Consider the following 12,890-nt stretch of genomic DNA (forward strand, 5'->3'; position numbering starts at 1 on the left):
CCACTCGTAATAAAAACTCTCAGCAAACCAGGAACAGAGGGAAACTACATCAACTTGATGAAGAACATCTACAAAACTTCAGGTAACATTGCACTTCCCGGTAAAACACTTAACACTTTTCCTATTGAGACTGGGAACAAGGAAAGGCATCCACCCTCACCGTTCTTATTCAACCGAGTTCTGAAAGTGCTAGCCATTACAATAAGACAAGAAAAAGAAATAAAAGGCATATAAATTGAAAAGTAACCCTATTTGCAAATGACATGATCTGTGAACAAAATTTCAAGAAATCTCCCAAACATGCCCCTAGAACTAAGGAGACAGTTAATTCAAAAAGGTTATAGGATAAGAGATCAACACACAAAAATCAATGGCATGTTTGTATGCTAATAATGAGTATATGAAAACTGGAATTGAAAATACAATATTACTTATAATGTTTTGAAATAGAAAGAAAAAAAGAAATGCTTAGATGTAAATCTAACCAAACAGATATAGGACTTGGATACTGAAAACTATACAACGCTGATGAAAGAAATCAAAAATTTAAATAAATAAAGAGAATCTGAAGCTAATATAACATTATTATACTTCAGTAAGAAACAAGGGAAGGCAGGAGGGAGGGAGGAAGGGAAAAAGGGAAAGACCATGTCTGTGGGTTGGAAGACTCAACACAGTATGCAAAAGTGTATCCAGTTTTGGAATGTCCCTGGCTGTCAAGTGGTTAAGACTATACATTCTAATGCAGAGGGGTGTGGGTTCCATACCTGGTCAGGGACCTAAGATCCCACTTGTGGCACTGCCTAAAAAAAAAAAAAAAAAAAAAGCCTAATCTCCCCGAACTGATATACAGGTTTAGTGCTATTCCTGTCAAAATCTCTGCAAGATTTTTGGGTAAATACAAGCCAGATTTTTCTAATGTCCAGGCAGCCTAACAGGCCTCCTGGACATTGTGTCACTCTCTAGTCCCATTCCCTTACAGCTCTGGTACCAGATTCCTTTCTCTCCCTTCCAGGTCTTTGCTTAGGCAAGTGCCCCTGTTGATGCCCCCACACCATACCAGCAGCCCCCCAGCAGCTCCCCTCTCTGTTCCCTGACTCCAACCAGGCCTCCCTGAATCCCTGACTTCTTGCAGGGACCAGAGAGACCGGCGTTTCCCTAGAATCCCTGGACCTGCCTGGCCCAGCCCCCGCCCAGGGCTGGCAGGGGAGGGAGCTCTGGAGCTGACAGAGAGAGGAAATTCCCCAGGAACCTGTTTCTCAGCTTCCTGGCTCAGCTGGAGCACCCGCTGGAGGGAGAGGCCAGGCCGGGCCAAGGACCCTGGCCCGTCATGGCCTTGGCCCTGAGCCCGCCCCGGGTCCCCAAGCCCAAGAGTGCCCTGCCCTTGCACTACTATGAGAGCTTCCTGGAGAAGAAGGGACCCCGAGATCGGGTAAGACAGGCCGGGGAGCTGGCACTGCTGGGTGGCCCCTGGGCAGGTGCGGCACCTCTCTGAAACTAGATCTTCCCAGCCTGCAGAGGAGGGTGAGGTGGGTGCTGGATGGGGCAAGGCATAGACTAGGGGCTGGGAAAGGTTCTGTCTGTCTGTCTGTCTGTCTCTGTTCTGAGCTCTTTCTCTTCTGTGTCTCTCCCCGCTTGGCTCTTATTGGTCTCTTTCTGAATCTCAGATATAAACAGGATTAGGGACTTTCTCAAGGAAATGGCCGTGGCAGGGGGCGGGGGGTGTCTTCTGGCACCACTCCCTACACCCTCCTCCCCCAGCCCTGAACTAACTCTGTGAACCTTAGCCACAGGGATCAAGGTCCATACAGATTGCAGGTGGGGACAGTGAGAGGTACTGGGGGCTGTAGCCAGTCAGGGGCCCAATGAGAGAGTGTGTGTGTGTGTGTGTGTGTGTGTGTCCTTCTCAGAATAAAGCTCAACTCCTTCATTCCCCTAAGACCCACCCTCATCTGCCACTAGGACCCAAACCAAGCACCCTTTTCCCTCCCTTTGCCCTGGAAGCTTCCTCCTTTCCTTCTGCCTTCACGAATTCAAATCCTTCCCAGCCTAGAAAGCACCAGAGGCAGGAGATCTCAGGGGTTAAGAAAGAGGGTTTATTTATCGGTGAACACACCTCAAAGCATGTAGGGGATCTTGGTTCCCCAACCAGGGATCAAATCCACGCTCCCTGCAGTGGAAGCCAAGAGTCTTAACCACTGGACTTCCAAGGAAGTCCTAGGCAGGTACCATAATTATCTACTATTTTATAGGTGGTAAAACTGAGGCACAAAGAGCTTAAACAGCATTCAGTGGGTGACACATAGCTGGTATATGAAAAAGCAGATGAGTTTGTTCACTTACTGCTTTCTTCCCAGTGCCTAGCACACAGTAGTTCTTCAGTAAATGATAGTTAAATGTATGTGTGTATCTAGGATGTATCTATAGATGGACAGATGGGTGAGTGGGTGGACAGACAGGTGCTGCTGCTGCTGCTAAGTCACTTCAGTCGTGTCCGACTCTGTGCAACCCCATAGACGGCAGCCCACCAGGCTCCTCTGTCCCTGGGATTCTCCAGGCAAGAATACTGGAGTAGGTTGCCATTTCCTTCTCCAATGCATGAAAGTGAAAAGTGAATGTGAAGTCGTTAAGTCGTGTCCAACTCTGTGCGACCCCATGGACTGTAGCCTACCAGGCTCCTCTGTTCATGGGATTTTCCAGGCAAGAGTACTGGAGTGGGTTACCATGTCCGTCTCCAGGACAGACAGGTGAAACGATGGATGAACACAAATATACTTGGGAGACACTGCAGGTTTGGTGCTAGATCACCACAATAAAGCAAATATTGCGATAAAGTGAGCCATATGAATTTTTTTCATTTCCCAGTGCTTTATAAGTTATGTTGACACTAGTCTGTACCCTGTTGTATGTAATAGCACTATATCTTTTTAAAAATTAGCTCATAATCATCTGCTTTCTTTTTAATTAATTGTTTACTTATTTATTTTTGGCTGTGCTGGGCCTTTGTCGCTGTTCGAGGGCTTTCTCTAATCAGGGGAGGCTACTCTGTAGTTGCGGTGCACGGACTTCTCATTGTAGCGGCTTCTCTTTTGGCAGAGCATGGGCTCTAGGGCATGTGGAATAGCTCTGTATCCTAAAAAGACAATGTACATAACTTAATTTAAAAATAATGCTTTTGGAAAAATGACACCGGTAGATACTTCTTTGACTCAGAATAGCCACAGATCTTTGTTTAAAAACAAAACCCCACAATATCTGTGAAGTGCAATAAAATGAAGCATGCCTGTACATAGGTGGGTGGATGGATAGGTGAGTAGATAAGTGGATAAAAGAATGGATGGATGGATGAATCAATAGGTGGCTCAATGGATAGATGATCACTGTCAATATAAGAGCTATCCTCATTGTGAAAGTGTTAGTCGCTCCGTCATCTCCAACTATTTGCAACCCCATGGACTGTAGCCCACCAGGCTTCTCTGTCCAAATACTAGAGTAGGTAGCCATTCCCTTCTCCAGGGGATCTTCCCAACCCAGGGATTGAGCCCCCATTGCTCTCCTGCATTGTAGGCAGATTCTTAACCATCTGAGCCACCAGGGAAGCCCTTATGGACTCATTAATTTACTTCCTCTTTCAGGAAGTCTTCCCGGATTTAGCAATTTGAAGTCCTCTCTCCTCTGCAATCTCTTGGCCCAGGGTCTGTCTCTACCTGAGGGTGCTAATTTCTCTTCTCTGAAAGATTTTAGTGTGTCTGCTTTCTCTGTGGGCTGCCCTGGTGGCTGCAGGTGATGAAGTAAACCATGTAAAGATCTGGGAGAAGCATGTTCAGGCAAAGAGGCCGGCAAGTGCAAAGGTCCTGAGATAGAGAAGGATGGAGGTGCCCAGCTCTGCCACCTCACCTCCCTCTCTTTCTCCACCTCTGGTCCACAGGATTACAAGAAGTTCTGGGCAGGCCTTCAGGGGCTGACTCTCTATTTCTACAACAGCAATCGAGACACTAAGGTAAGGATGGAAATGAAGCTTCAATAACTGGCCTGCCCTTGACCCCAGGACCTAGCAGAGGTATGGACAGGATGTCCTAGCTGGGGGATGAGGCACTCAGACTCTGTCTTCTGTGCTCCCAGCATGTGGAGAAGCTAGATCTAGGAGGCTTTGTGAAGCTCACAGATGAAGCTCCCTGGGGAAACTCCCATGACCCTAGCACCCACTTCTGCTTGGTCCTTCGGAACCAGGAGATCAAGTTCAAGGTAAGTCTCTTAAGGGGTGGCTGGTGGGAGACCCTTCCTCCATGTCACACCTACCATTAACACATGCCAGCACAGAATCACACAGAGTTTATCACTGGGTTGGTATCACTGGGCAAATCATTAACCTCTCTGGGCCTCAGTTTCTACAAGTGAAAACATGTGTGTAAACTGCCCAGAACACAATCTGATCCACAAGGACCGCAACTGCCATCATTCACTCTTCAGCTAACATTACTGAGCACCTATTGTGTTCCAGACACTCTTCTTAGTAATACTCTCTAATACCATGTTCAGTCACTAATTTGTGTCCGACTTGTGAACCACATGGACTGCAGCATGGCAGGCCTCCCTGTCCAACTCCCAGAGTTTGCTCAAACTCATGTCCATTGAGTCAGTGATGCCATCCAACCATCTCATCCTCTGTCATCCTCTTCTCCTCCTGCCCTCAGTCTTTCCCAGCATCAGGGTCTTTTCCAGTGAGTCAGTTCTTCGCATCAGGCGGCCAAAGTTTTGGAGCTTCAGCTTCAGCATCAGCCCTTTCAGTGAATATTCAGGGCTGGTTTCCTTTAGGATTAACTGATTTGATCTCTTTGCAGTCCAAGGGACTCTCAAATGTCTTCTCCAGCACCATAATTCAAAAGCATCAATTTTTCAGCTCTCAGCCTTCTTTATGGTCCAACTCTCACATCTGTACATGATTACCGGAAAAATCATAGCTTTGATTATATGGACTTTTGTCAGCATAGTGATGTCTCTGCTTTTTAATATGCTAACACCATACACAAAAATAAACTAAAAATGTATTAACACCTAAATATAAGACTATAAAACTCCTAGAGGAAAACATAGAACACTCTGACATAAATTGCAGCAGTATCTTTTTGGATCCAGCTCCTAGAGTGAAGGAAATAAAAACAAAAATAAACAAATGGGACCTAATTAAACTTAAAAGGTTTTGCACAGCAAAATAAGCCATTAAAAAAAAAACAAAAATACACCTATAGAATGGGAGAAACTATGTGCAAACAATATGACCAACAAAGGATTGATCTCCCAAATATACATACAGCTCAATATAAAAAAAAAATCAACTCAAACAAAAAATGGGATATCTAAATAGACATCTCTCCAAAGACATACAGATGGCCGAGACACGTGAAAAGATGCTCAACATCGCTAACTATTCAGTTCAGTTCAGTCTGTCAGTCGTGTCCCACTCTTTGCGCCCCCATGAATCGCAGCACGCCAGGCCTCCCTGTCCATCACCAACTCTGGGAGTTTACCCAAACTCATGTCCATCGAGTCAGTGAAGCCATCCAGCCATCTCATCCTCTGTCGTCCCCTTCTCCTCCTGCCCTCTATCCCTCCCAGCATCAGGGTCTTTTCCAATGAGTCAGTTTTCGCATGAGGTGGCCAAAGTATTGGAGTTTCAGCTTCAGCATCAGTCCTTCCAATGAACACCCAGGACTGATCCCCTTTATGATGGCCTGGTTGGATCTTCTTGCAGTCCAAGAGACTCTCAAGAGTCTTCTCCAACACCACAGTTCAAAAGCATCAATTCTTTGGTGCTCAGCTTTCTTCACAGTCCAATTCTCACATCCATACATGACCATTGGAAAAACCATAGCCTTGACTAGACAGACATTTGTTGGCAAAGTAATGTCTCTGCTTTTTAATATGTTATCTAGGTTGGTCATAGCTTTCCTTCCAAGGAGTAAGTGTCTTTTAATTTCATGGCTGCAGTCACCATCTGCAGTGATTTTGGAGCCCCCAAAAATAAAGTCTGACACTGTTTCCCCATCTATTTCCCATGGAGTGATGGGACCAGATGACATGGTCTTAGTTTTCTGAATGTTGAGCTTTAAGCCAACTTTTTCACTCTCCTCTTTTACTTTCATCAAGAGGCTTCTTAGTTCCTCTTCACTTTCTGCCATAAGGGTGGTATCATCTGCATATCTGAGGTTATTGATATTTCTCCCGGCAATCTTGATTCCAGCTTGTGCTTCTTCCAGCCCAGCGTTTCTCATGATGTAGAGAAATACAAATCAAAACCACAATGACACTGGTCAGAATGGCCATTATCAGAAAGTCTATAAATAATAAATGCTAGAGAGAGTATGGGGAGAAGGCGATGGCACCCCACTCCAGTGCTCTTGCCTGGAAAATCCCACAGGCGGAGGAGCCTGGTAGGCTGCAGTCCATGGGGTCGCTAGGAGTCGGGCACGACTGAGCGACTTCACTTTCACTTTTCACTTTCATGCATTGGAGAAGAAAATGGCAACCCACTCCAGTGTTCTTGCCTGGAGAATCCCAGGGACAGGGAAGCCTGGTGAGCTGCCATCTCTGGGGTTGCACAGAGTTGGACATAACTGAAGCGACTTAGCAGCAGCAGCAGAGACAGTATGGAGAAATGGGAACCCTTCTGCCCTGTTTTTGAGAATGTAAATTGATGCAGCCACTATGGGGAACAGTATGCAGGTTCCTTAAAAAACTAAATATAGAACTACCATACGATCCTGAAATCCACTCAGGGGCATATATCAGGAGAAAACAATAATTCAAAAAGATACATGCACCCCTATGTTCATGAAGTGAATCGAAGTGAAGGTCACTCAGTCATGTCTGACTCTTTGTGACCCCATGGACTATACAGTCCATGGAATTCTCTAGGCCAGAGTACTGGAGTGGGTAGCCTTTCCCTTCTCCAGGGGATCTTCCCAACCCAGGGATCGAACCCAGGTCTCCCGCATTGCAGGCGGATTCTTTACCAGCTGAGCCACAAGGGAAGCTTCCCTATGTTCATAGCAGCAGCATTTACAAGAGCCAAGACACAGAAGCAACCTAAATGTTCTTCAATGGAAGAAACTAAACAGAAGAGGTGGTACATATAGACAATGGAATATTACTTAGCCATTAAAAAGAACAAAATAATGCCATTTGCAGCAACATGGATGGACTTAGAGATTATATACTGAGTGAAGCAAGTCAGAAGGAGAAAGACAAATACCACATGACATTGCTTATCTTTGGAAACAAAGAAAAAAAACGATAAAATGAACTTACATACAAACAGAAATAGTTCCGCAGTCATAGACAACAAATTTATGGTTACCAAAGGGAAAAAGGAGGGGAGGAATAAATTAGGAGTTTGAGATTAACATATATACATTACTATATATAATATAGATAAGCAAGAAGGACCTACTGTATAGCATAGGGAAAACTATATTCAGTATTTTAAAATAATATATAAGGGAAAAGAATCTCAAAAACAATCTCATAGGTCTTCCCTGTGGTACAGAGGTTAAGACTCCACCTTCTAAGGCAGGAGGTGCAGGTTCCATCCCTCATTGGGGAAATAAGATCCCACATGCTAGTTGGTACAGCCAAAAAAATTTTAAAAAGAATCTCATATATAAAATACATATATATATCACTTTTCTATACACCTGAAAGTAACACAACATTGTAAATCAACTATACTTCAATTAAAAAAAAAAAGAAATACAGTCTTGAGTCTTGTGGCAGAAGCATACAATAAAAAATAAAGATGTGTAAAATATATGGAGTATTAGATGGTGGCAGATGCTAGGGAGACAAGTGCAAGGGAAAGGGGATGAGGGCTCAGGGCTGCAATGTTATGAAGTGTGAATAGGTCTTCTTATTGAAGACCTGAAGGAGGTGAGGAAGCCAGCAGTGTAGAGATCTGAGAAACCACTTCAGCAGTAGAAACAGCATGTCCAAAGACCCTGGGGCTGAACTGTGCCTGGTATGTTGGGGGAACAGTGAGAAAGCCCCTGTGGCTGGAGCAGAGTGAGAGAGGAGGAAAGAGAGAGGGCATGAGGGCAGGGAGGGGATGGAGCAGGTTGTGTAAGGCCTGTGGGCTGCAAGGAGGCCTGGGTTTTAACCCTGAGGGAGGTAGAAATCAAGGGAGGGTTTCACACATAGGAGACTTGTGTTTTTTTTTTGAAATGTTGATGTGAACCGCCCTGGTGGTCCAGTGGCTCAGAATCCACCTGCCAATGCAGGCGACATGGTCCAGGAAGATTCCACCTGCTCTGGAGCAACGGTTCTGTGCCACAACTATAGAAGCCCATTTGTCCTAGAGCCCACGCTCCATGACAAGAGAAGCCACTGCAACGAGAAGCCTGCAAACTGCAGCTAGAGAAAGCCTGTGTGCAGCAATGAAAATGCAGCACAGCCAGAAATAAATTAATTATATTTAAAATAGTTGATGTAAGAACATTAAAGAATAGTACCCTCATATTACTAAGGACTTATATTCAGACATCATTCTAAATTAACCTGTTCTAACATTTAATTTTCATAATAACCCTCAGAAACAGGGATGCTTATTCCTTACTCCCATTTCACAGATGGATAGACCAGGGCTCATCAGCCAGGTATACTTTTTCTTTTGCTCCCCAGGTAGAGAGCCTGGAGTCTCGGGAGATGTGGAAAGGCTTCATCTTGACAGTAGTGGAGGTAAGAGTGGTCAACCTCGGCCCTTCTCTCTCTCCTTCCCCCCTTGGCCTGCTCAGAAATCCTTTTTAAAATTTCCATTCCCCAAACAAACCTCTCAACCCCCTCACTAGTCTCAAACTGGCAGCCTCTGAACCAGGTATAAACCATCTGCGTTTTGTTTTGTCAACAAAGTGCTATAAATTTAAAAGTCAGCTGCTGTCGTTTTAAAACCAGGATTGTTAGAAAACAGCCCTGATTTCTATGTTACTCAATTGCTCCCCATCTGGCCCCACAGGCTGTTGAGTCTGAGATCCTCCGTGCTAGCGTTTGCTCTGTCCGTCCCCCATCATGGAAGTCCTCTCTAAGCCCTCTCTGGCCCTGAGGTGTCAGGCGGTTCGGGAGCCCCCTCCAGACCTGGGTTCGATCCTGGCTACATCCGCACCTTGGCCTCAGTGTGCCCCCTGTGACACGGTCACAGGCGCCCATTTCCTGATCGCCCCAATCCCTGTTCAGCTCCGCGTCCCGTCCAACCTGACGCTGCTGCCAGGACACCTATACATGATGTCCGAGGCCCTGGCCAAAGAGGAGGCCCGTCGTGCGCTAGAGATGCCGTCGTAAGCGCCCGAGGGTCTCCAGGATGGTGGCGGGCTGGGGAACATGGGGCCGTAGAGGGCAGTGAATAGGGTCTCCTGGCGTTGGGTCTTGGGTACACGGTGCATCCGGGCAGGGGTGGCGATTGGGTCCCCACAGCTGGGAGCCCGACTGGGTGTTTGGGGCGGTTCTGGGTTCCTGACCGGTCTGGGTCTTCCGGGGTGGGGGGTGGGGCGTTAGATGCCGGGGTGGCGGGTCTGGGGCCCTGAGTGTTGGCCTCCGTTCCCGGAGGGCAGACATGGGCTTCCAGAGGCAGAGTCTGGGTCTCTGGCTGGGGAGGGGGGGAGTGAGGCAGGGTCTCCAGGGACCAGGTGACGGACAGGTGAGCCCGGCTGGGTTACGTGGGGGGGCGTGGCTGTGTCTCTGGGGGCGTGGCCTGCACCAGTGAGTGACGCTGCCCGCCCCAGGTGCTTCCTGAAAGTGAGCCGACTGGAGGCGCAACTGCTCCTGGAGCGCTACCCTGAGTGCGGGAACCTACTGCTGCGGCCCAGCGGGGACGGCACAGGCGGCGTGTCAGTCACAACGCTTCAGACGCTCAATGGGTGCGCATGCGCGGCTGTGGGTGGGCGGGGCGTCGGATACAGGGGCGTGGTCGGGTATCAGGGCGGTGTCACGTTGTGGGTGGGGCCTGGGCGGGGCCTCCAAGTGGAATCCCTCAGGGCTTGGGTCTCCCGGCGGACATTGCCAGGAGCAGGGTCTTTCTTGAAGGTGGAGTCTTTTGAGGGCCTAGTCCCCCGCCGAGAGCCACGCCAGGATGTGGGGTGGTCAGGGCTAGGCCCTTCTTGGGGGCTGGGCCCGGGCGAGGGACGGGCCCTTCCTTGTCCTCAGCCAGGTCATGCACTCGCTCCTTACCCTGTCAGGAAGCCGGTGGTCAGGCACTACAAGGTGAAGCGCGAGGGCGCCAAGTACGTAATCGACGTGGAGGAGCCGGTGAGCATTGGGCCGGGTCCGGGGAAGCGCAACGGCGTGGGCTGCACCCCTTCCACGCCGGCCCTGATAGCATCCCCTCTCTGACCCTAGTTCTCCTGCACCTCGCTCGAAGCAGTGGTCAGCTATTTCGTGTCGCACAGTAATAAGGCGCTGGTGCCCTTCCTGCTGGATGAAGACTATGAGAAAGTGATAGGTTGGTAGAACCTCAGGGAACTCGGTTGGGGGGAGGGCTCAGTCCACGCCTCTCCCGCCCCCTCCCCAACCCGGACACCCTTGGGTCAGCCCCCAGCTGCCGTGCCTCCTCCAGGCCGCCCTCTCTGTTCCAGGCTTCGTGGAGGCGGATAAAGAGAATGGCGAGAGTGTGTGGGTGGCGCCCTCGGCCCCCTCCACCTCCGGCCCAGGTGATGCCCCCGCCCCGCGGCCGCCGCTGGGGCAGAGTGGGAAAGGACCTAGGACTCTCATGGCTCCACCTGTGCCCAGTCTTGTACCTAGAGTTGCAGGGACCCAGAAAGTACCCAGACCCTGTCCTCTACGTGCTTCCAGGTTATGCAGGGAATGGACAGGGCTGGGCACACACACTCGCAATCCTGAGGGGTTGAACCTGGGGCTGGAGGCGAGGGGTGGGGGGGAATGCGGGGGTGGGGGCTCAACCTAGAGTTGGGGAGAGGAGGAGGATGGGCAGAGTCGGGGGGGGGGGTGGAATCTTCCTGGAAGAGAGGATGTTTCCTAAAGTTCTCAAAGGATTTCATTAGGAAGAGATGGGAAATCAGGCTGGGAGGTGGTCCAGATTATGGAGCAAAAGGAAGAGATTGGAAAAGCGGAAAGGTCTGTGGGATAAGCTGTATGGTCTTCCCTGGACCGGGCAGATGCTGAGGACCCTGTATGCATGACACATACACAAATGTATGTACAATGTACACAAATGTACATACATACACACATGCCACTCATGAACATGAACCTGTGTGTCCACCTGCATAATGAGAAGTTCCTGTGTAGACAGTGGTTCCACCCATGCATAAACATGGGTGTCATACAGTTCCAGTCCCATACAGCACACATATATATACTTCAAGACACAATCACGTGTGTACACACAAATTGCAGACATATCCACTCATGAGCACAAATTCAGACCTTTACACATACATGTGTGTACACACTAATACAGACAAGTGCTGTAGCACATACCTTAGCATCCATGAGGTGTCATGCATGCACAAGAGTATAAACCCTTTGCTGAGCTGTGCTTAGTCGCTCAGTCATGTTTGACTCTCTGACCCCATGGACTGTAGCCCACCAGGCTCCTCTGTCCATGGGGATTCTCCAGGCAAGAATACTGGAGTGGGTTGCTATGCCTTCTTCCAGGGATCTTCCCAACCCAGGGATTGAACCCAGGTCTCCCACATTGCAGGTGGATTCTTTACAGCCTGAGCTACCAGGGAAACCCTTTACTTATATTCAACTTGTCAAATTCACCCAGTGTCCATGTATTGCTACCTAGGGACACACATCCACAGACATAAACAGGCCCATGCCCAGACACACATGCATGGAGACACAGGCCTGTATCCAGGTGTGCACACACACATCCCCTGGTGTCTCTGTTCCACATGGACCCCGACAGTGACCACGTTTCCCACCAGGTCCTGCACCCCCCAAGGATGGCCCTAAGCAGCTGCCTCCCACGTCCATCATGCCGGCGCCCAGTCAGGACAAGCTGCCTCCACTACCAGACCAGGATAACAACTATGTCATCCCCATTGGAGACACCCCATCTGCCAGCTACGTGAACGAGGATGGTGGGTGGGGGACTGGGGTGGCTAGAGTTGGCAACAGGTAGCAAGCTGGTGACTAGATGTGACATACTACATCTTTGTCTGCCCAGTGCCTTCCCCCAGTCGACCAGTTGTTCCGAAGCCCAGGCGGTTGGCCAAGCCACAGGCAAAGCTTCCAAAGCCACCTATTGTGTCCAAGTCAGGTATGGAAGGGGTCCCTCCTCCCAGCCCCTCCCCTATCCAGCTGAGGGTGGGCCTCAGCCTTCATCTGTCTGTTCCTGCAGAGCCCAAAGGCCTCAACAGTGGCCCAGCCAGGAAGCTGGCAGCCAGCTCAGCACAGGCTTTCTCGCCCACCACAGGTAAGGTCAATGTAAGAGGGCTTCTCAAGTGGGGAACCCAGGTGGTCACGCTCTGGAGCACTCTATGCTTGGTTTAATGCTCTGCTGTGACCATCTTAAAGTTCCTCATGGCCACTGAACACACTTTCATCTTACCGCTGCAGTGGTCCTGGGTGGATATAAGCAGGGAAAGCCTAGACTGGGGGTCTCTGGTGCCACTGGAGCCTCAGGTACCCCTACCCTCATTCTCAGGGCTGGCAGACGTGACAGCAGAACTGGAAGAGAAACTGCAGAGGAGGCGGGCACTGGAGCAGGCAGCTGAGCGCATGGCAGACCAGTGGGTCCATCTCCAAGCGCCACACGCCAGTCAGGCGGATCCCTCCTCCCAGAATTAAAGCTCAAGCAGCCCCAGGAGCTGTGTTTCGCTTGGCTCAGTGGGACGGTGCGGGGTCTGTTAGATGACTGCCCACAGCTGGTCCCAGTG

The 12,890-nt window shown here is 49.3% G+C and overlaps 1 protein-coding gene across 2 annotated transcripts; it reads left to right on the forward strand.

The window, feature by feature from the left end:
* Nucleotides 1-1,004: 1,004 nt before the first annotated feature.
* STAP2 (signal transducing adaptor family member 2) lies at nucleotides 1,005-12,817 on the forward strand. Of its 2 annotated transcripts, XM_069589416.1 has the most exons (13): nucleotides 1,005-1,432; nucleotides 3,929-4,000; nucleotides 4,123-4,245; nucleotides 8,674-8,730; nucleotides 9,223-9,323; nucleotides 9,768-9,902; nucleotides 10,221-10,290; nucleotides 10,381-10,483; nucleotides 10,617-10,691; nucleotides 11,937-12,092; nucleotides 12,179-12,271; nucleotides 12,353-12,427; nucleotides 12,659-12,817. In XM_069589416.1, the coding sequence occupies exons 1-13, from the start codon at nucleotides 1,331-1,333 to the stop codon at nucleotides 12,799-12,801; spliced, it is 1,305 nt and encodes a 434-aa protein (XP_069445517.1). In that variant the 5' UTR covers nucleotides 1,005-1,330; the 3' UTR covers nucleotides 12,802-12,817. The 2 variants fall into 2 exon arrangements, with proteins under 2 accessions (XP_069445517.1, XP_069445518.1); XM_069589417.1 differs by lacking the exon at nucleotides 10,617-10,691 and having other exon boundaries at nucleotides 1,191-1,432.
* The last annotated feature ends 73 nt before the right edge of the window (nucleotides 12,818-12,890 follow it).

The sequence above is a fragment of the Ovis canadensis genome, chromosome 5 (assembly GCF_042477335.2).
Source record: "Ovis canadensis isolate MfBH-ARS-UI-01 breed Bighorn chromosome 5, ARS-UI_OviCan_v2, whole genome shotgun sequence".
Taxonomy (NCBI): domain Eukaryota; kingdom Metazoa; phylum Chordata; class Mammalia; order Artiodactyla; family Bovidae; genus Ovis; species Ovis canadensis.

Coding starts and splice junctions, on each gene's coding strand:
- STAP2 (XM_069589416.1), top strand. CDS start 1,331: ATGGCCTTGGCCCTGAGCCCGCCCCGGGTCCCCAAGCCCAAGAGTGCC. Junction 10,692..11,936: donor CCCCTCCACCTCCGGCCCAG/GTGATGCCCCCG, acceptor GTTTCCCACCAG/GTCCTGCACCCCCCAAGGAT. Junction 12,272..12,352: donor ACCTATTGTGTCCAAGTCAG/GTATGGAAGGGG, acceptor CTGTTCCTGCAG/AGCCCAAAGGCCTCAACAGT.